Source organism: Saccopteryx bilineata, chromosome 2 (genome assembly GCF_036850765.1).
Source record: "Saccopteryx bilineata isolate mSacBil1 chromosome 2, mSacBil1_pri_phased_curated, whole genome shotgun sequence".
Classification (NCBI taxonomy): Eukaryota; Metazoa; Chordata; class Mammalia; order Chiroptera; family Emballonuridae; genus Saccopteryx; species Saccopteryx bilineata.
This window is the reverse complement of record NC_089491.1, coordinates 364,239,900-364,262,878: the sequence shown is the minus strand read 5'-3', so window position 1 is coordinate 364,262,878 and position 22,979 is coordinate 364,239,900. Positions and strand designations below refer to the sequence as shown.

Below are 22,979 nucleotides of genomic sequence, written 5' to 3'. Positions count from 1 at the left end.
AAGTTGTTGATCCATTCTGCTCTTTATGGATATTTGGATTGTGTCTGTTTTTAAAGGTATTTACAAATATTGCTGCTATGAACACTCCTATTTGTGTTTTAGTGTATAGATGTGCATATTCTTTTTGGATATATACCTTAGAGTCAAATTGTAGGTCACAGTATATACATACATCTCTTCATTTTAGTATAAAACCAATCTGTTTTTAAAAGTGATTATACCAATTAACATTCCTACTAGCAGCCTATAAGAATTTCCATTACAGCCTGACCAGGCAGTGGTGCAGTGGATAGAGTGTCAGCCTGGGACACAGAGGACCCAGGTTGGAAACCCCAAGGTCATCAGCTAGAGCACTGGGTCTCTGGCTTGAGTGTAGGATCATTGATATGACCCTATGGTCACTGGCTTGAACCCAAAGGTCGCTGGCTTGAGCAAGGGATCAATGACGTGGCTGCATCCTCCCCCCACCCCCCATCAAGGCACATAGGAAGCAATCAATGAGCAACTAAGGTACCACAAGGAAGAATTGATGCTTCTCATCTCTCTCATCTCTCTCCCTTCCTGTCTGTCTGTCTGTCTGTCTCTCTGGCTAAAAAAAAAAAAAAAAAAAAAAAAATTCCATTACATTGTATCTTCCCCAAATATTTGATATAATCAGACTTTTATATATTAGTGATTCTGGTGGTTATATAATATGTTCTTATTGTGATTTTAATTTTTATTTCCCAATTGACTAAGAAGGTTAAGGTCCTTTTTATATATTTGTTGGCCAGTTGGATTATCCTTTTTTGTAAAAGTGCCTGTTCAAGCCTGTTGGGAAAAAGCTGTGTTAGGCTCGCTCACTTGTACTTTGCCTGATTAGTGCGTGAGCACGTGGCAGCGCCATGTATTTATAGTCTATATAAGGCTCCGGTGCTCGCCCTTGGGACAGAGGATTGCTGATTGCCTGCCCGACACTGTGAGGGGCCATTTTGCTGTTTGTTTGCCTGAGAAGCAGTTTTCCCTGCCCATTTACTCCTCCATCTTTGCGAGACTTTATTAAATGGGAATGGCCCACTGCTTTCTGGTTCTTCAGTTTCTCTACCATCTGCCCAAATCCAGTGTGGAGCTGCCTGGCCTCGGCCACCAGCATTACAAAGCTCTTTTAAAAAATTGATTTATATAGGAGTTCTGTATGTATCTGGATGAAAGACTTTTGTTCCTTATATGTATGTTGCAAGCATTTCCTACTGTGTGACTTGCATTTTTACTCTTAATGTACAGGTAATTTTTTTATTTTAAAGTAATCAAATATATCGAATTTTTTTATGATTAGTACTTTTTGTATCCTATTGAAGAAATCTTTCCCTACTCCAATATCATAACAGTATTCTTATATGTATTATCTTATATAAGCATTATGATTTTGATTTTCACATTTATATCTACAATCCATCTGAATTTATTGGTGTGTGGAGCGAAGTAGAGGTGAAGTTTCATTTTTTTTTTTCATATGGTTATTTAGTTGTTTCAGTACCATACATTGAAAAGAATGTTGTATTTGTTAGGGTGCAATTAGGAAAGAAATTCTACCAGTTATTTAAATACAGTTTAATATGGGGGGGGGGAATGTTGATTAGTTGTAAAGTTGTTTGTAACTAAAGTTTAAAATGAAGTTGTAGGTATCTAAAAAGACTAGTCAGGAACAAAATGTATCACGGAAATAGGTGCTACCCCTACAGCTAGAGGAATAAAGGGAAGCGGTTGGAATTTTTAAGAGTTAGGAATCCCGTGTAGCAGAAATTCAGATGTCTAAGGAAAGGGTACTAGCTCCCTAGTGCTGGTATGTGGGGTGGAAGATGCAGTGAGGCTGGTTCCACAAGTATTGGGGAAACTATAACTGGGTTCACCAGTTGTTACTAGAAAGCACTACCACTTCTGGGGTGAAGAAGTGTTGCTGGGGTGACACAGAAACAAGAGACAGACAGGAAGCCTGCAGGAAGGACCAAGTCCTGTTTCCTTCTACAGCCTTGTAGTCACCCAGGGAACCCCCTGTTGGTAGAGCCTAACATGGAGCTAGTTGGCAAAACCAAACTGATTTTCAGAGTGTTAGCCCCAATATTATAGAGCCTTATTTAGGTAGATGGGTTTGAAGCTGAGAAACAAAAGTTTAAGGCACAACATACCTGATTGCAGACACCTTTATGATAAGGGAGGTGCCTGTCTATGTAAGACTTTATTTCTGGGTCATATTTCTCTTTCACTGGTCTGTTGCACCAAAGTTATAGTCTAAATTTTATAGTAAACTTTTATATCTGGTAGGACAGTTTTTCCCACCTTAGTTTTCTTCAAGAATATCTTTGCTATCCTTGGCATATTTGCATTTCTATAAAAACTTTCAAACTAATTTGTGTAGTTGCACAAAAAGAAATCTATTGGGGTTCTGATTAGAATTTCATTGAATCTATAAATGAGTTTGGGAATAACTGAAATTTTTACAATATTGAGTTTCCTAATCTGAAAAGTGCGTGTCTCTCTCTGTCTTTAATTTCTTTCAGTAATACTATTTTACTCTTTTTGTATGGAAATATTGTATAGCTTTTGTTAGCTTTAATCTCAGATATTGGATATTATTGTAGGCTGAGACTTGTTCACTCTCTAACACGAAAAAATTCCCATTGGAAGGACAATGTGGCAACTTTCCTGCAGGCAGGTGAGACTCCTCACAGAGTACTTGACAGTGACTTAGGAAGAAGAGTCTCTATCTTTACAGCACCTCCAGTATGGATGGGATAATTTATTTATGGTCTAAGAACAGTAAAATATACCCAAGATAAGAGTCATTAGTATAAATGATTTTCACCTATATTTAACTTAACCAATAATTATTGGTGGGGAGTTGATAAGAGGTCGTAAAAGTTAGATCTTATTCACTAAGTATTTGAAAATAAATTCAACAGCCTGATACTGGATGGCTTGCCTGTTCTTAATTTCTCCTCCCTTATCAGCACCCATGGGTATCTCACCACAGATCAGAATGGCCCAGTACTGTCTCACCTGCTGGGATCATTGCTGTTTCTACTTATTTAGACACAGAGTTAGAGAATGTTTAAGTTCATATTTAAATCTTTCAGTTAAATGTCTTTTACTTCTTATCAATAATGTTAGGATATGAGGGGGAAAATGAACTATTTCACTGCTTTGGTTTAGCTGTTGTATAAAGACTTTTCTCCTTGTAATTTCAGATTAACAGATTTGGGGATCATTTTATAAGTATCTTTTTAAAAAGGAAAAGAATCTCTTTTATATAGAGCTAACTCAGCAAATACCAAATTTGGATAAACATTTTTTTAAAACATTAGAAAATCCCAACTGATAGAACAAATTAAATATGAAAGATGATAAATTTTTTATGTGTTCTTGGATGGAGTGAGGGATGCCTAGGTTTGTTCTTCTAAATAGTATGCAGCTCTGTGAATTATGTCAGAGTGTACACAAACTATTGCCTGATAAAATTCTTGTTAGAAAGACCAGGAACATAATAATAAATTCCTTATTCCTTAATCTATAATATCCTTGAACATATAACAAGGACTAAGTTACAAATAATTTGTTGTCAGAAATTTGGCTTCATAGTTTGCTATTGTTTTCTCAAGTCGATTTACTTTAAGTACAAGTAAAAATAACTTTTAAGGAAGTGAATTACAAAATGAATATGAAAGCATAATCTAAATATTTAGAGTCTAGGAGGTTCTGTAATTTGAGATGTGTACTGTATTGGCACAGTTGACATAGTAATTGTATGTATAGCAAAAAATAGAAGGTTACTGATTACAAGTTCATGTGAACAGAGTTAGAAGAACCTGATTTCTCAATCCAAGTTGAAGTATTCTCATTATAAGTTATTTATTTGCTTTGATGAGTTGAAAACCTTAGCAAAAACATGAACTTTAAAACTGCTAAAACATGTGGAGAAAAGATTCTTGACATAAAATGAATGAAGAGCACATAATTTCTTAGAGATTCTTTCTGACTAGTTATACTAATTTGAAGTTGCAGCGGTTTCTATTTTTCATATCATGGCACACAAACTAATTACTAAAATTCTGTGACTCACCAAAAAATATATTCTTTGCTGATCTGAAAAAGAAATAGGTGTAATTTTGATTTATTCACAACAGATAGCTATTGTGTTCACTGTTGTTGTTGTTTTTACTTGACAATCTAATGGAAAAGAGGTCAGTGCCCCTGACTAAATAGTCAAAGTATTGCATGTTTTAAAACTTGCTTGCGGCACACGAGTGTGCCTTTTGCAGCATGTTGGTTGAAAATCTCTGTTCTTGTGCATGGCAAAGTATCCCTGTAATAGGTTTCACTCTTGTTTCATCCCAGCCCTTCTCTTTGTTAGTAATTTAAGCAGATTTGTGGCAATGGTCACAATTTCCTGGGATTAAGAAAACTACAACAAAACGACCACACCAGATCTAAAAAGCTTCCTGATTTTGGTATTGTACTCTTTTTGACTGATTATATATCTCTCTGAAGAATGACTTGTGGATTCTTCTGGCTGTTTAAAAAAACAGTTGAATTTATAGTCTTTAAGTGCAGAAAAGGATTGATGCACTCTGAGCAGATGTAAGAAAGGATTCTTTTTCACAACACTTAAAACTTTATTTTTAATATAGTGTTTGCAGAATCAAACATTAATTTAAAACTCATAGAGTAAATATTGTATAACTTGAATGTTCATGAAGGTAATCATATGAAATGACAGGTGCACTGTTTTATTTAGGGCACCCAGGGGTTAGTAGGGAATGTGTCTAGTAAGTGAATATGGCTCCTCTTTTCTGAGATGATGAAAGTTGCCCTAAATGTAGTTCTTTATCTCGACAGCTAGAGCTTCATTAACAGATACAGTTGGAATAACTAGGCTAGGGTGTTGCAGCAGCAGAGAAACTAAGCACAGCAAGCCTTTCAGTAACAAAATAAAAGAATTCCTGTGTAACAGGCTTCGGCACTTATCTGAGTTCTGTGGTACTATTTGTTGAACTAAAGCATCTGTTACCTCAAGTTAAGAGAGAACAAACTCAACATGGCGTGAAATTACTGCACAGCCATTCACATTCATTAGAGTTACATTGTTACCAGCCACAGGCATGACTGACTTTTGCATGAATAATAAAATAAAATGCTTCTTTGTGAGTTTTACTTTAAATCACAAGGCACAGTAATAACCTTGAGAGAGGAGTGGGTTTATCTTAGACCAGCTTTCCTATAAGGTAAGGCCAAGACCAGTAAATAAAAAATCAGAAGTTGGGAAGAAGTATTGCTGTGTGAGGCTTTTGGAAAGGGCACTGTATTAAATCAATTTACTCATTTTAAAAAGCTCATATTTATTGTGCAGATATTAAATTATTAAAGTACCACTTGGCAGCCATTATAGTAATAATTGACTCAGGTAAAAATCATCAGTGGATGCCAAAGGCAGTAGGTCACAGTTTGGTGAAGAAAAAGAATAATTACACAGTGACAAAGGGAAAAAAATAGTAATTTGCAGTAGAGATAAAGCTGATAGGCACCTCATCTAGAGATCAAAGTTATCACCAGTAATGGGGAAAATTGACTAAGTGTGTCTTCTAATGTGATGCACTGAGAAGACACCACTTCTGCATTATTCCTGTTAAAAATACATAACCTGAATCTAACCATGAGAAAACACCAAACAAAACCAAATTATGGAACAGTCTACAAAATAACTGGCCTATACTCTTCAAAAATGGCAGTGTCACCAAAGACAAAAGAAATGCTAATTATCCTAGATTAAAGAAGACTTAAGAGAAATTGACAATTAAATGCAATCTGTGATCCAAAATGTTCCTTCCTCGCTATCTACATGACATTTTTCTCTTCTGGTTCCTAGTTACAGAAGTGGTGTTTTAAACAGATAAAAAAAATTTTAATAGCCCAAATTAAATATTATATTTTGTTTTCTTCCTATTTTACTTTTCTAGTTTATATGGGTTATAAACAGTATTGTAAATTTTGTTTGGTATTTTTTAAGCAACTGTCAAGAATGTTAGGTCTCTTAGCCTAGTTAAATTACATTTAAAGCTATTGAAGATTTAAAAATAATACTTAATTGCTCTACTAACTTTATTTATTTATTTATTTATATTCCATTAGAGGAGGGGAGGCAGAGAGACAGATTCCACATGCACCCTGACTGGGATCTACCTGGCAAGCTCCCTGCCTGGCAGTGGTCTGCCTATTTGGGGCTGCTGCTCCGCTGCTCAGCAACCAAGCTCTTCTTAGCTAGCACCTGAAGCAGAGGCCATGGAGCCATCCTCAGCACCTGGGGCCAACTTGCTCCAATTGAGCCATGGCTACAGGAGGGGAAAAGAGAGAGAGAAAGAAGCGAGAGGGGTGAGGTGGGGAAGCAGATGGTGTGTCTCCTGTTTGCCCTGACCAGGAATCAAACCATGGTCATCCACACACTGGGCTGATGCTCTACCACTGAGCCAACCGGCCCAGGCCTAACTTTTCAGTCAATGGAAGAAAGAAGAGTCTTTATTCTTTTTTTATTATTTATTATTTTTTAAAATATTTTATTTATTTATTTATTTATTTTTACAGAGACAGAGAAAGAGTCAGAGAGAGGGATAGATAAGGGACAGACAGATAGGAACGGAGAGAGATGAGAAGCATCAATCATTAGTTTTTTGTTGCGACACCTTAGTTGTTCATTGATTGCTTTCTCATATGTGCCCTGACTGTGGGACCACAGCAGACTTGAGTAACCCCTTGCTTAAGCCAGCGACCCTGGGTCCAAGCTGGTGAGCCTTGCTCAAACCAGATGAGCCCACGCTCAAGCTGGCGACCTCGGGGTCTCGAACCTGGGTCCTCCGCATCCCAGTCCGATGCTCTATCCACTGCGCCACCACCTGGTCAGGCTATTTATTATTATTTTTGAGAGAGAGACAGGGACAAACAGGAGGGGGAGAGATAAGAACTATCAATTCATAGTTGTGGCACTTTAGTTGTTCATTGATTGCTTTCTCATAGTGCTTTGACCAGGGGACTCCAGCTGAGCCAGTGACCCCTTGCCCAAGCCAGCAACCTTGGGCCAAACCAGCGACCATAAGGATCTCATGCTCAAGCCCGACAACTTTGGGGTTTCAAACCTGGGTCTTGAGCATCTCAGGTTGATGCTCTATCCACTGTGCCACCACCTGCTTAGGCAGAAAGAAGACACTTCATGCTATTTAAAAATACTAGAATACAGCCTGACCTGTGGTGGCACAGTGGTAAAGTGTCGACCTGGAATGCTAAGGTTGCTGGTTCAAAACCCTGGGCTTGCCCAGTCAAGGCATATATCAAAAGCTTCCTGCTCTTCCAACCCCACCTTAACCCCCTCCATCTTTCTCTTCTTCCCTCTTTTTCTTCCTCTCTCTAAAATCAATAAATAAAAATAAGCCTGACCAGGCAGTGGCGCAGTGGATAGAGCGTCGGACTGGGATGCAGAGAACCCAGGTTCGAGACCCCAAGGTTGCCAGCTTGAGCAAAAGCTTACCTGCTTGGACCCAAGGTCACTGGCTTGAGCAAGGGGTTACTCGGTCTGCTGTAGCCCCACGGTCAAGGCACATATGAGAAAGAAAGCAATGAACAACTAAAGGTGTCACAATGAAAAACTGATGATGGATGCTTCTCATCTCTCTCCATTCTTGTCTGTCTGTCCCTGTCTATCCCTTTCTCTGACTCTCTCTCTCTGTCTCTGTAAAAAATAAATAAGTGAATAAATAAATAAATACTAGAATGTACCATTTAAGAGGTTCATGAACACTTAGGAAAGGAAGTAGTGATCAATAAGATGAATTTATAAGGAAGTCATGGTATTCATAAAGAAGTTTGGCATGGTTATAGATAGCTAGGTAGATAACAGGAATGCTTTATTTTCAGTAAGGCAATTTGAGAACAGTTAAGAAGGCAGTTTGAGGAATGTCTGACTTCCTTGTACACAAGATGGAGAAATAACTGAGTAACTGTGGTTAATTAAATAATTAATTTAAGAACCCTCTCCAAGACTGATGATTGGATGCCAGTTTCATGGTTTCTAGTGTTATATCTGTTGGACAGATGTATTCTCAGTTCTGTCCTAAACTTTAATTAATAGCTTGGATAAAGGCATTGAGGACTTACTGGTCAGATATTTAAATGACACATATAGGAGGGATGGCCAAAGCATTGGGTGACTGAAACGGGAATGGAAGGATGATGATATCTGGGAATGATAGGCAGTAATCTAGCAAAATAAATTTGACAGAAATAAATTGTACATGGACAACCATTTGTAGATGATGAGTGAAAGGAAGAAAAACTTGATGTTAATTTATGGAAAATGAATTTGCCAAATGGCAACTTGGATATATTTACCAAATTTATTGATTTCATGTGTATATCAATTGGGTCCAGTCTGAAAAATAGAAACTACATGCGTATTTCAAACATAGGGAAATATAGGGAATTGGTTATACAGGTGTTAGAAAGCTAAAAGAGAAAAGGGGGACACTGAGCTATTAAAGAGATAGTAATTATAATGGAGGCAGCTATCACACCAACAGCTGAGAAACAAAAGGAAAGACATTAACACAACCTAGCTACCACCGTAAGCTGGCACTTAGTTTTCTGAGGAGGGGACACTGTTCAACTACTGGTGGTACTGAAATCCTTATTACTGAAAGCTGTTTGTTTATATAGGAAACCAAAATATTTAAGTTATATACTCGATGTTGAACTAAATGTGCTAACATCTGAATGAACATCTCTTCCATCTTGACTTTGGTTCTCAAAATAAAGCATATAAAACTAATTTGACTTCAATCATGTTAATGTTCTATACTTTTTTCCTCCCATCCTCAAAATGGTTTTGCCAGTAGTAGTCCTCCTAACCTCAGATGTATTGCTAAATAACATCACAGAGAGAATAACTGTTTAAAGAAGTTTGGATAGGGATTAAAAATAAAGAAAAAAGTATGGCAAGTGAGTTGTGTTGGCTACACATTCCCTTTGATTATAGGTGTGTAATCTTTTTAGTTTTCTTTCTCACTGACACCTTAAACATTAGTAAGTGGTGGATTTAATACTGAGTTTTAAAAATAAAGATATTTGTCATACTGTGAAACATGAAAGAACAAGGTCTGGAATTGATTTCTCTGTCTCTTTTTCTTCTCCCCCCAAATTTTGCTTCTGTAGGTCAGTAACAGATCCAAGAGATGGAAAGAGAGTAGCACTCAAAAAGATGCCCAACGTCTTCCAGAATCTGGTCTCTTGCAAAAGAGTCTTCCGGGAATTGAAGATGTTGTGTTTTTTTAAACATGATAATGTAAGTGCAATTGGTGTTTGGGATAAACCGTTTCCAAAGCATGCTTAATTGTATTAGTAAAGAGCAAAAGAGAGTTAAAGAAACATGCCAGTTATTAAATGGGTTTGCAAGCCTGCAGCAAACTAGACCCTTTTTGTGAACAGTGATCAAGTTTAAGTGAATTCTAAGATTTATTGGTTGACAGATAAATATTAATTGAGGTAAAGCAAATGTTAATATTTAGCTGAGGAACAATACTAAATTAAAGAGTATAATATGTAGTCTGGGTGATTTAAGGGAAAATAATTAGCCTCCGGTTTTAAATGCTTTCTTTTTACCCTTTAAAATTTCTAATCAGAGATTAAGTTAAAGATGTGGCGAAACAGATTCACCTCTTAAGAAACTGTACAGCTCTTAAAGTAACACAGGTTAGCTATTTTTATGGCTGTGTTTAAATGTGTCAAGACTCACAGACAAATAGAATGAGTGTAGTTTTAGAAATAGCTTCATCTCAACTAATCCTGAATTATGAATTGAATATGTTTAAAATTTACCTGGGGAACACTAGGATTGGGATTCTTAATTTTCAGTTTCATGTAAAAAGAAAAACTGTATTTGGTACTCAACCTGTGGTACTTTAATTGCTAAAGTAAAAACTTTATCAGAAATACAGCAATAATTTCTTGTGAAACTGCTTGTTTGTACAGGAACCTTTAGAACTTTGCGAAAGTATGGTTCTCTCTTTGAGAGAGATATTTGTATAGGATTGAAATATTTGATAAAACTAGGAATATCAGACTTATAATATGTTTACTTGAAGCGCCTTGGTTTGACATAATACATTGATTGGTTACCCCTCTTGAAATCTTCTTTTTTTTAAGTTATTGCTATCAGTCAGTTGGCACTGCTTTGCAATGTGTTTGTTTCAATAAATTTAAAAATATCAATCATTTCTATTTTATGACTGGTTCCTCAAATTTTGGAAGTGATTTAGAATGATGTTTAGTGCTTGCCTAGTTTTTGCCTGAGTACCACCCTAGCATCAAAGAGTGCAGACCTTACGTACATTGTCAGACACTCCAGTAAAGGTATTCATAGTGGAGAAATATTTTGAAGGTGGCACCAGAAATTTGCTTATTAAGGGTTTTGATGGTTTATTATATTCAGACCTCTATTGGCTTCTTTTATAAAGGAGGGATGATATAATAGCTGCTATTGATATTTTTTCTCATGACTCATTTCTAGAGAGTAACTAAGTTATACAGCTAGTGTCAGAATGAGTATAAGAAAAGAAATAAACTGAATTCTTGAAAATCGCACCTATAAAACACAAGCACCACAGTCTGGAGCTCCTGAAAAGCTCTGTCGTAGGAGAGTGCTTGTGATTTCTGTGAGAATTTTCAAAAGTGAGGCAGACGGTTATAGATGAAGATGGCATATAGCACTACACTCGTGTACACGTAATCAATTTATTTTATGCTCTGTGATTTATTATTTCTCCAAAAGCATCTCAGAGCCAGCAAACCTGGTATATATGGAATGTCTAAAATGCAACTTGTATTTGATATAGTTCAGGCAAGAGATGTTTATTAATTGTGTCCAATTTATAAAGTGCAGTGCTAGGTCATATAGAGGGTACAAAAAAGTTTAAAACATGGTCCTTTTTTTGAGAGAAGGGGGCCAAGTATTAAACACTTGTTACTGTCTATCAGGGAGCATGCTTAATGCTTTATATACAATTTAATCCTTAAAAATTTTGTCACATAGGGCTTGTTACCCCTACTTTACAGATGAGTAAACCAAAGCTTAGAATTAAGTAACTTGCCCAAGGTGAAGGTGATACAAGATTACAGTCTAAGTCTGTCTTGCTTCAGAGCCCCTATTCATTAATTTAGTAAACTTTCATTGTACACATCCTGTTTTCCACAGCTACCTTAGCTTCTAGGGTTTTTTACCCTTAAAGAGTTTAATAATGTGATAAACACTATGATAATGGTGCTGTGGGAGGACTGCCTGCATGGTAAAATGTTAATACAGGACAGTCTGTGTTTGGCATAGCAAAAAGCTGAGCAGCCAAACCTAGAAGTATTTTGGAATCACGAGAGAGCCTGAAAAATGCAGATTCATGGGTCTCATCCAGACCCACTAAATTGAATCTCTGGGGTCGAGACCCAGGTAGCTATGCATTTTTAAGCTTCTCAGGTGAAAGCTGATGGACAAATACCGTAATATTAGAAGGGACAAATTGTTGTATGGACTTAGAAGTTGAAAGATGCTTTAGACATAGAGAAGGCAAACCTTAAGATGAGTCTTTGAGATTAAGATTTGATTGAATAGGAGGAGGGTAAAGGAATGTCATGATGAAATGACATTTAAAAAAAAATTAACATGGCCGTTGTAGGAAGGTTGAATTTTAATTTGGATAGTTTTTTATATGTCAGAGAATAACTATGGAGCCCTAGGAGGCTTTGTATTTTCTTTGAACAGAACCTACAAAGTCACTATATCAAATTCATTGATTTCAGTTGACCTGACTGACTGAGCTACACACATATACACACACACTTTTCCCCCTCCCTTTAAGTACAAATTGTTTATCATCTTCAAGGATAGGTTTACATTGATGTAATAACTTAGGGAAAGAAAAATGAATTTAGCTTTGTAAAGGTTGATGTTGTTTAGGCTTACCACTAATATCTACTTAGAGTCTGAGCTATTATAAAGTCTGTCTGGCAAAATAGTCTTTACTTCATCAACTTATGTGTGCTCTCTCTCTCTCTCTCTCTCTCTCTCTTTTTCTTTTTCTTTTTTGGTAAGAGGGGAAGGGAGAGAGAGAGAGAGAGGAAAATAAAGGCAGGAAGGGAGAGAGATGAGAAGCATCAACTCATGGTGCTGCACCTTAGTTGTTCATTGATTGCTTTCTCATATATGCCTTGACCTGGGGGCTCCAGCCAAGTCAGTGACCTCAGGCTTCAAGCCAGAAACCTTTAGGCTCAAGGAAGCAACCATGGGGTCATGTCTGTCATCCCACCGATCAAGCCAGCGACATTGGGGTTTTGAACCTGGGTCCACAGCATCCTAGGCTGATGCTCTGTCCACTGTGCCACCACCTGTTCAGGCCATCTACTATGCTCTTGTGCATATATATACATACCTACAATAGTCACATCAGCATGGGAAAGGAATGATTCAGTTTTTTTCAGTCTTGTAATTCTTTTAAAATCTAATAAGAGGCCCTGGCTGGTTGGCTCATCAGTAGAGCGTCGGCATGGCGTGTGGAATTCTCAGGTTTGGTTCCCGGCCAGGGCACACAGGAGAAGCGCCCATCTGCTTCTCCACTCTTCCCCCTCTCCTTCCTCTCTATCTCTCTCTTCCCTTCCCACAGCCAAGGCTCCATTGGAGCAAAGTTAGCCTGGGCGCTGAGGATGGCTCTATGGCCTCCACCTCAGGTACTAGAATGGCCCCTGCTGCTGCGTGGCAATGCCCCAGATAGGCAGATTATCGCCCCCTGGTGGGCATGCTGGGTGGATCCCGGTGGGGCGCATGTAAGAGTCTATCTGACTGCCTCCCCGCTTCTAACTTCAGAAAAATACAGGCCCTGGCCGGTTGGCTCAGTGGTAGAGCATCGGCCTGGCGTGCGGAAGTCCCGGGTTCGATTCCCAGCCAGGGCACACAGGAGAGGCGCCCATCTGCTTCTCCACCCCCCCTCCTCCTTCCTCTCTCTCTCTTCCCCTCCCACAGCCGAGGCTCCATTGGAGCAAAAAGATGGCCCGGGCACTGGGGATGGCTCCTTGGCCTCTGCCCGAGGCGCTAGAATGGCTCTGGTCGCAACAGAGCGATGCCCCGGATGGGCAGAGCATCAGCCCCTGGTGGGCGTGCCGGGTGGATCCCGGTTGGGCACATGCGGGAGTCTGTCTGATTGCCTCCCTGTTTCCAGCTTCAGAAAAATACAAAAAAAAAAAAAATACAAAAAGAAAATCTGGTAAGAGCTATGAACCCTCTCTTGGAAAAATGTACTTACACACAATTTTGTGTGATTTGAGGCTTTCAGTAGTCCTCTAAAACCCATTTAGAGCCCCATTGAAGCCCATTGATTTTTGCTAAGAGCCCCTATAATACAAGTCTTGGGCTTTTCTGTCTTTGAGCAATAGCCCTAAACACACCGTAGGCAGTCTATCTGAATAGTATGTGAGTGAGTGAGTGAGTGAGTGAGTGAGTGAAAGTGATAGAAAAAGAGAAATCTCAGGGTCTAGAATGATAACCACAGTGATCTCTCTCTCTTGTAGTTACTTTTTCCCAATCTTCTGCTTCTGGGGTACTCTAGAGAAGAGTAGAGGAGGCAAAGAGGAGAGAGTAGAGACAAGCATCACTGTTTTTCTTTGGATAGTCTGACTTAACTCGAACAAGGCCTCTTCGAATTCATAAATAGAATAAAGACTCATACCAAAATGGAACCAATCGGACCCTTCTTTCAGCACAGATGTGTGCTTTAGCTGTAGACATATTAATGCCAACACTTTTGCTAAAGAGTGTGAAAAAGCAAAGGATGCTGTAGATTAGGTTACTTTTGAGTGAATTTGGTTTTGTTTGCTCAGTGCATAAAATTTCTGGTACTAGGCAGATTCTTGATGCATTTAAAGTAATATCATCTCTTGTGTTCATGGATTGGAAAACTCATTGTAGTTGTTAATAGGCTGTAATTCGGCATCTAAACAGACTGTAAATTCTGTATCTAAACATAGATCTTAAAAGAGTTCTACAAATTGACCATTTTTGCCCATTAATAATAGGCATGTTCTCCCCAAATTGAACTATATATTCAATGTCATCTGACCATAATCCCAGCAGGATTTTGTGTATATGTGGATGTGGAAATTGACAAATATTCTAAATTTTATGGAAATGAAAAAGACCTAAAATATTCAAGGTAATCTTGAAGAAATTCAACAAAATTGGAGATTCACACTTCCAGGTATTGAAACATAGGAAGCCACAGTCGTCAAGGCAGCAGAAGGGTAAACAAATAGATTAACGGAACAAAATAGGGAGTCTATAAACTGACATAGGCATATGGTTTACAAGAGAGGCACTACTGCAGTCCAGTGGAGAATGCATGGCCATTTCAGGAAACCGCAATCAATTCAATATCCGTATGAAAAGTGTACTTCACAACATATACGGAAGTTAATTCAAAATGGATCACAGACTTAAATGTGAAAAATAAAATGATAAAGCTTCTAGAATAAGACATGGGAAATATCTTCATGACTTTGAGATAAGCAAAGATATTTTAGTTGAACAAGAAAAGCATTAACCATTAAAAAGATTGTTAAATTGGACACCATTTACATTAAGACTGCTCATCAAAAATTAAGAGAATGAAAGGACAGACCTCAGACATATCCAGCAAAAAGCTGTTTTCAAAATACATTATGTAATAGAACAATTTTTAAAATAAATATTTAGCATTTGAAGAATACCATTAGAAATATTTACCTGACATTTTTCAGACTGTAAATTCTATATCTAAACATAAATCTTAAAAAGAGTTCTACAAATTGACAATTTTTGCCCATTAGTTAAAAGACTTAAGAATTTCAAAGAGGATAATCAAATAGCTGATAAGCATCTGACTAGTGCTCAAAGTCTTTAGTCATTAGAGACATGGAAATTAAAATTACAGTGAGATACTACTGTGTACCTACCAAAATGGCTGAAATAAAAAAGACTGACAACCTGACCACAGATGGCACAGTGGATAAAGCATCGACCTGGGACATTGAGCTCCCAGGTTTAAAACTCTGAAGTCACCGGCTTGAGCACAGGGTCACCAACTTGAGCATGGGATCATTGACATGATTCGGTGGTCACTGGCTTGAGCCCAAGGTCACTGGTTTGATCCAAGGGGTCTTGGGCTCAGCTGAAGCCCTCCTCCCTCAGTCAAGGCACGTATGAGAAGCAATCAATGAACAACTAAAAGTATTGCAACTGCGAGTTGATGCTTCTCATCTCTCTCCCTTCCTATCTCTTTCTCTTTCTCTCTCTCTCACTTTAAAATAAAAGAAAAAAAAGACAATACCCACCAGTATTGCCAAGGATATGAATCAACTGAAATGCTTATCATTGCTGGTGAAAGTGAAAATTTGTAAAATCACTTAGGAAAACTTAATTTCTACTAAAGCTAAAGATACACCCACACAGTGACCCAGCAATTCTACTCCTTGGTATATTCGAGGCAAATGATTGTGTATATCTACCAAATGAGCTATACATGAATGTTCATAGCAGTTTTATTCCTAATACCTAGAAATTGGTAAACAACCCAAATGTTTGCCAGTGGTACCCTGGGTGAGTATGTTGTATTATATTTCATTCATGTAATAGTGTACTATACATCAGTAAAGAGGATGAAATGCTGATCACATCAACATGGATGTGTGGTTAATAGCCATGTTCTCCCCAAAATAAGCTGTATGTAATCCAAACCATGAGTCTCACAGGCATAACAGTAAATGAAAGAAGCCATACACAATTTGATTCAATTTTTATTAAGTTCAGGGACAGGCAAAATGAATCTATGGTGATGGAAATGATAATATTGGTAACCTCTGAGCAGAAATGGGTTTTGATTGGAAAGGGGTTAGGGGGTCTTCTGGGTTTTTGAAATGCTTAATTTCTTGATCTGGATTTTAACCATGAAATAAGAATTCATCATATTATACACTATGTGTGTAAATATAAATTGAATTATACACTTAGGATTTGTGTACTTTCCTGTATGTTACAACTCTATAAAAAGAATAGTAATAACATAGTCTCTACCTTAAAGAACTTAAAATCTATGGGGGGGAGGGGTTAGACAATAAGCAGGGAGTAGCTCCTTTGCTAAACATGGGATTTAACCCAATTTTATGAAGAGTTTAATTTCTAGTCTATATTTAGGATTGAGATTATTCACAGCAGTTGTATTATTGATAAAGGGCTGACTGAAAAAACTAAGCCATTTCCTGATCATGTTACCAATTTATATTGAATCTTCTAACATCACAGAGGTTAAAATTCTAAAATGTAGTTAAAATGTTCATAAGAGATTTGAGAAATGTGCTGAAACACTGTTATTTAAGCTTCAGTTCATTTTTAATTAAACAAATATAACTACTTTTTTTTGTATTTGAGATCCTTTGAAGGGTTGGTGGTATTTGGGGATACTTTGACTCTTTACAGGCATTCTCCTATATTTACAAATAAGGCTAATCTCACATACTTTATTCCCATAAATAATAGTGGCATCATAGAGGGACTCGAGCAATTTAAATAGGCAGTCAGAACTGAAGTCTGGAGTTTGAAACTCTGCTACTCTTCCTTCTCACTTCTGAGATTTCTAGATCATTTCTGCTGGTCTCAGTTCTGTTTGTGCCACCTAGAAACACTGGAATGCCATTCTCTGATAACATTTTGAGGTAGAAAACAGGAGTGAAAAACAGCAGGCGGTTTAAAAATTCCAATACAGCGTTTCAAATATTTCACCTTCAAAGCTAACAATCACAACTAAATGCTTTAGTGCAAATTTCTAACCCTCTTTTATGGCTTTTCTACCAAAAGCCTCCTCAAATTTGTAGTAAGAAAGCCTCCTTCTTTTCTATCAAGGTTTAAATGTGTGGTTGTCACTTTCCTGCAGATAACCTCTAATTATAGCAGATAGATGTGAAGTGTGAAATAGCTTTGTCTAATGGACGCCATCATTCCCTGCATTCTGTTTTCCTGCAAGATAGATGTGTGTTGTTGAGATACAGAATTTAGAGTCCGAAAGATGTCAAATAAAACACTAATTTCTAACTGCCTTCCCAGGTATCAAATATTTATGTTAAAAATTGTTCTATCACATAAATAAATTTATGTGTATTTGTGCCACCAGCTAATTATAGGTTTTTTAAAAATATAGAAATTAAATAATTTATCTTTCATATGATAAAAATTACTCTTTGAAGAAACTAGAAAATCTGTTATTTTGCAAACAGAAATTTATACCAAAATTCTAAGTGTAAACATTTTAATTCAGAAAGGAAAGATAGATCATCTATCTGATAAACATTTAAACTATTTTAAAACCTTTATGTTCAACTGGTTTTAAATGAGTGAAGGCTTTTTCATTACAGAAGGTTTTAGTTTAATTTAAAATTTTAAAGTGAGAAGTGCTTGGCTTAAAAAAAAAATAACCTTTAAAATGAACAAGATTTCTTCCACAAGTAAATTGCAAGGGGAAATGAAGAAAGGGAGAAGAAATCTATAAGTTAAAACTTAAAATAAACAAATCAACCATAACATGTAAATCTTATTTCACTCCCGATTTATACTAACAGACATTTTTTTCTAATTTTATTTATTTATTTATTTTTTACAGAGACAGTGAGTCAGAGAGAGGGATAGACAGGGACAGACAGACAGGAACAGAGAGAGATGAGAAGCATCAGTCATTAGTTTTTCATTGCACGTTGCAACACCTTGGTTGTTCATTGATTGCTTTCATATTTGTGCTTTGACTGCGGGCCTTCAGCAAACCGAGTAACTCCTTGCTAGAGCCAGTGACCTTGGGTTCAAGCTGGTGGGCTTTTGCTCAAACCAGATGAGCCCGCGCTCAAGCTGGTAACCTCGAGGTCTCGAACCTGGGTCCTCTGCATCCCAGTCCAACACTCTATCCACTGTGCCACTGCCTAGTCAGGCACTAACAGACCTTTTTTTTTACTAACAGACATTTTTAAAATTGATTTTTCAGACAGAGAGAGATAAGAAGCATCAACTCATAGTTGCTTGTTCATTGATTGCTTCTCATATGTGCTTGAGCCAGTGACCTCTGGATCAAGCCAGTGACCTTTGGGCTCAAGCCAGTGACCTTGGGATCATATCAGTGATTCTGCACTCAAGCCAATGACCTCAGGGTTTCAGACTAGATTCCTCAGCATCCAGAATTGACGCTCTATCCCAGGGGTCCCCAAACTACGGCCCGCAGGCCACATGCGGCCCCCTGAGGCCATTTATCTGCCCCCCGCCGCACTTTTGGAAGGGCACCTCTTTCATTGGTGGTCAGTGAGAGGAGCATAGTTCCCATGGAAATATTGGTCAGTTTGTTGATTTAAATTTACTTGTTCTTTATTTTAAATACTGTATTTGTTCCCGTTTTGTTTTTTTACTTAAAAATAAGATATGTGCAGTGTGCATAGGAATTTGTTCATAGTTTTTTTTATAGTCCGGCCCTCCAGCGGTCTGAGGGACAGTGAACTGGCCCCCTGTGTAAAAAGTTTGGGGACCCCTGCTCTATCCACTATACTACCACCAGGCAGGCTAGACTAACAAACTTTATTTTTTCTTTTTAGGTGAGAGGAGGGGAGATAGTGAGGCAGACTCCCACATGTGCCCTGACTGGGATCCACCCGTCAACCTCGTTTGGGATCAATGCTCAAGTACTGAGCTATTTTTAGCACTGAGGCTGATGCACTTGGACCAGCCTAGCTATCCTCAGCACCCAGGGCCACGCTCAAACCAATCTAGCCACTGGTTGTGGGAGGGGAAGAGGGAGAGAAGGGTAAGAGGGAGGGGGAGAGAAGTAGATGATCACTTCTCCTGTGTGCCCTTACTGGGAATCGAACACGGGATGTTCATATGCTGGGCAGACGCTCTATCCACTGAGCCGCTGGCCAGGGCCACAGTCTTTTTTAAAAAAGAAAATTGGAGCCTGACCTGTGGTGGTGCAGTGGATAAAGCATCACCCTGGAATGTTTAGGGTTGCCAGTTTGAAACCCCAGAAGTAACATTGGTAGTATGCTGCTTTTAAAAAGGACTATTATGAGTTGATGGTTCTCACTCCTTCCCCCTCCTCTCACTCTCTCTCTCCTCTCTCTAAAAATCAATAAATCTTAGGAAAAAAAGAAAATTGGATATTTGAGGACTGCGTATTTGATGGTATTGAAGGATTATGCATATATATGCAGTAGATTGGTCATTTGTTTATTTTTATCCTTAATAAAATGTATTAATTCGTTCAAAAAAATAAAAGACATTACATTTTTATATTTGATAGTTATAAATATATTTTTTAAAGTTTTTGTCTTTTAGAAATACTTGCTGATGTATAGCTGAAATAAACCTAGTATTTCCTTCAAAATTATGTAGGGACAGTAGATGAAACAAGATGGCCTTGTATAGATAACTAATAAGTTTACATGAATATTTACATGGTTACATGAGTATTCTTTATACTCTCCTGCCCACTTTTATGTGTTTAGAATTCTCTATAATAAAAATTTTTTTCTTAATAAACTAAAGATCAGAAAATTTGAATTGTACCACCTTACAGTTTACTTCCTATTAAACAATTTCTTCCATATTCTTTGAGCCTGGTATTTCTCATTGGCCAGGTATGTTCAGATTCTTAGACATAACATGGTTGGCATTGAAAGAGTAGTCAGTCAACTGGTAGGGGAAGGAGGCCTATTATGTTTCGATGGTAGAAGTAACATTGGTAGTATGCTGCTTTTAAAAAGGACTGAATTTCAAATATACCTTAAAGTCTTTATTCCCCCACCCTTGTGGCTTTTCTTTTTTTTTTGATTTAGAATAAAATTCAAAATGCTGTACATAATTTGCATGTTTGGTTAACTATTTGTTCATATGTTTAATGCCTCCCTCTTCCCTAGTCATGGGAGCAGAAATATCAGTTTTGTTCATTGTAATCTAAGAGCCTGCCACAGTGCCTGCCAGATAAAATTATTAAACATTTTTTGAACAGAGAAATAAAGGAATGAATGCTAGTTATGGCTCCTCATGCTCTGAGAGCAATACTGATTATTAAAAATAGGGCACTTCTTTTTAACACTCTCATATGCAGTGTTTCTGGTAGAATGCAATATAACCCAGTAGCCTCTCATTTGGTTTAGGTAGAATTATCTTTAGGTAGTAAGTTTACAAACCTATCTTAATGTTTAGTACTATATTTCTTGACTGATCAATTTAGTTACTCTTAGTGGACAATTGTATCTAAGCTTTAAATCATTAAAACGTCAATACAATAGTATTTGCTTGCATTTATGTCATATGTTGTTTCCTTTTTAGTTCTCTAAATTTTACTTTTTTTTTTCCTTTTCTCAGGTACTCTCTGCCCTTGACATACTCCAACCTCCACACATTGACTATTTTGAAGAAATGTATCCTAACCAGGGAATGTGAAAGAAGGGGACAGTATTTTAATTAACTTGTTCTTCTAGCACCTTTCGAGGTTTATGCCTTAAAGTGTATTAAATCTCATTCTTGCAGTGGTTGAGCACCTGGACCAGGTAATTTTGAAATCCCAAATATCTGACAGCTTAGTATTATCAATATATCCTGAGTGGTATTACCACAAAAAAAGGACTACTGAGCAGATATTTTGCTTAATTTGCACACAGCCTTATAAAATAGGTTATTACCATCCCCATTTTGCAGATGTAACCAGGGAGGCAGCTGTGTTACAGTGGAACTCAATAAGGTGCTCTTGTCGCTATACAACAACTGCTTGTGAGCCAAGAGAAAAATATAGCCCCTTTTTTTCTACCATTTGGGGTAAAGTGAAAACTAAAAAGATAATTTAAGTTAAATGTCCCAAGTGCCTTGGAATAATTACAGGGATGATGTTGATGGTAGTAGCCGTCACGTCGGTATTTATCAGATGCGAGGCACAGTTCTAAATTTACACATACGAGTTCATTTAATCTCTGTAACAGCCACCTGGGGAAGGTATTGTGATTATCCCCATTTAACAGAAGAGGAAATTGAGGCACAACAGATTTGTAAAAGACTTGACCAAGATCACAAAGCTAGTAAGTGTTGGGATTGAGGTTCAATTCCAGGCAGTCTGATTATGTAATCTTGGTTTCAACCCTACGTATATGATTCTGTCAGAATAGAGGCTTTAGCATTCTCCTATCACTACTACAGTTAATGTGTAAAATTGGTATGTTAGGTATCATAGATAATAATAAACTATAAAGTAGTGCGTGGGAAATAGCTACTGGGACGGTGCATGGGGAAAGAAACAAAGTATAAATTAGCCCATTTGACATTCTTAGGCAAAACATCATCATTTACCATTCTATACTTAATTTCGTAACACTTTTAAGTGAAAGACAGGAAATCCTAAATCATTGAACTCAGTGAGCGCATGATGGTACTGTTTATTTACTCAAGGCTTTTTATTAACACTAGGCCTGTGACTCAGAATGGAAACCAATATAATAGCAAGATACTTTTTCTGATCATTGAGCAGTGAGCTAAATGAAAATCTCATTTTTACACAGATAGTAGGTAATTCCATACTAGACAATTATCTTTTATAATTTCCTTAGTAACTGGGAACAATTAAGAGTTTTTCAAAGAAAAAGAACAGCTAAACTGACTAGGAAATTGAGAAGCTGTTGTAAAGTGATAGAATTGTCGGTGATCAACATTGCTGAGATGTTTTGATCTAATAAATCAAAAGCTCTTGAATACTGTAATCCTTAATGATATTTTAACCCATAAATCTCTTATGGAATTAATCTCTTTGTAACGGGTTAAGTCAGTGGACTTGGGGTACTCCAGCCCTGCCCACTCCAGAGAAAGGACTGACTCTTGACTCTCTTCTGGCTGGTAAGAGTATCTTTATATACCTGAGATCTGGGCCATACCAGAGGGTTCTGAACACCCATTTTTACAAAAAGTACAAAATTAACCTAAAGATAAAAGTGAGAAAGATCTTTTCTCAACTATATGTCAGAATTGAGAGAGTCCTTTTCTCTTCCACTATATGTCAGTAGTAGCAACTGAGGAGAAAGCATTAATGATTCCTTTAGTTGGTGGGAAAGAAACCCACATACTAGAAGACATTCCTATGAGTGTGTACTATCTACTCTTTCTGCCTCTTTGAAAATAAAGTTGCTGACACCAAACCTTGAAATTAGAAATCCTCTTTATTAAATAAGAATTTTACTGTACTGTAGGCTGCGTTGGAGGGTCCCCAGGATCACCCTCAGGTTCAGTGACTTGCTGAAAGAACTCAGAGGACCCAGGAAAGCTGTTCTACTTTGTGGGTAGACATTAAAATCAGCAAAGGAAAAAAGGTGCATACGACAGAGTTCAGGACAAATTAGGCACAAAGTTCTAGTTATTCTCACCTGGTGGAATCGCACAGATAGTTCTTAATTCTCTCAGCAACAATGTATGACAACACAGCAGATGTCAACCAGGGAAGTTCACATGAGCTTTGGAGTCCAGAGTTTTTACTGGATGTCAGTCAGGTAGGGATAGAGCACCCAAGGAACTGACCTTAGCTACTCAGTCTCCAGCCCTCTACCCTTCTCTGCACCCAGAGTTTAAACTAATACCAAGACCCCAAGCAAACAAAAACAGGTGCATACCATAAATCACATTGTTAACATAAACTGTGTTGTGTGGCCAAAGCCCCAGGTATACTGAGATACTCTTATGAGGCAGGATATTGCAGGGGCACAAAGGTTATTTTCCAGAAGCCAGTCAGGGACCAGTCCTAAAGACTTTCAGAATGTGTAAGATTTGGGTAGTCCAGAGCTGCTGCATTAACCCTTTGGTTGCCTGTAGGCCTTCTGTGGAGAAAGAG

General features: G+C 37.6%; 1 protein-coding gene across 2 annotated transcripts in view; it reads left to right on the top strand.

Moving 5' to 3' along the window:
- Window positions 1–22,979, top strand: part of NLK (nemo like kinase) — a 164,723-nt gene that overhangs the window by 87,760 nt on the left and 53,984 nt on the right. For both annotated transcript variants that reach the window (XR_010729520.1, XM_066263267.1), the window contains exons 2-3: window positions 9,229–9,358; window positions 20,480–20,535. Coding sequence is in view for 1 of the 2 variants with exons in the window: in XM_066263267.1 (XP_066119364.1) it covers window positions 9,229–9,358; window positions 20,480–20,535 (186 nt within the window). In the remaining variant the exon portion in view is untranslated. The remainder of the gene's footprint in view (window positions 1–9,228; window positions 9,359–20,479; window positions 20,536–22,979) is intronic.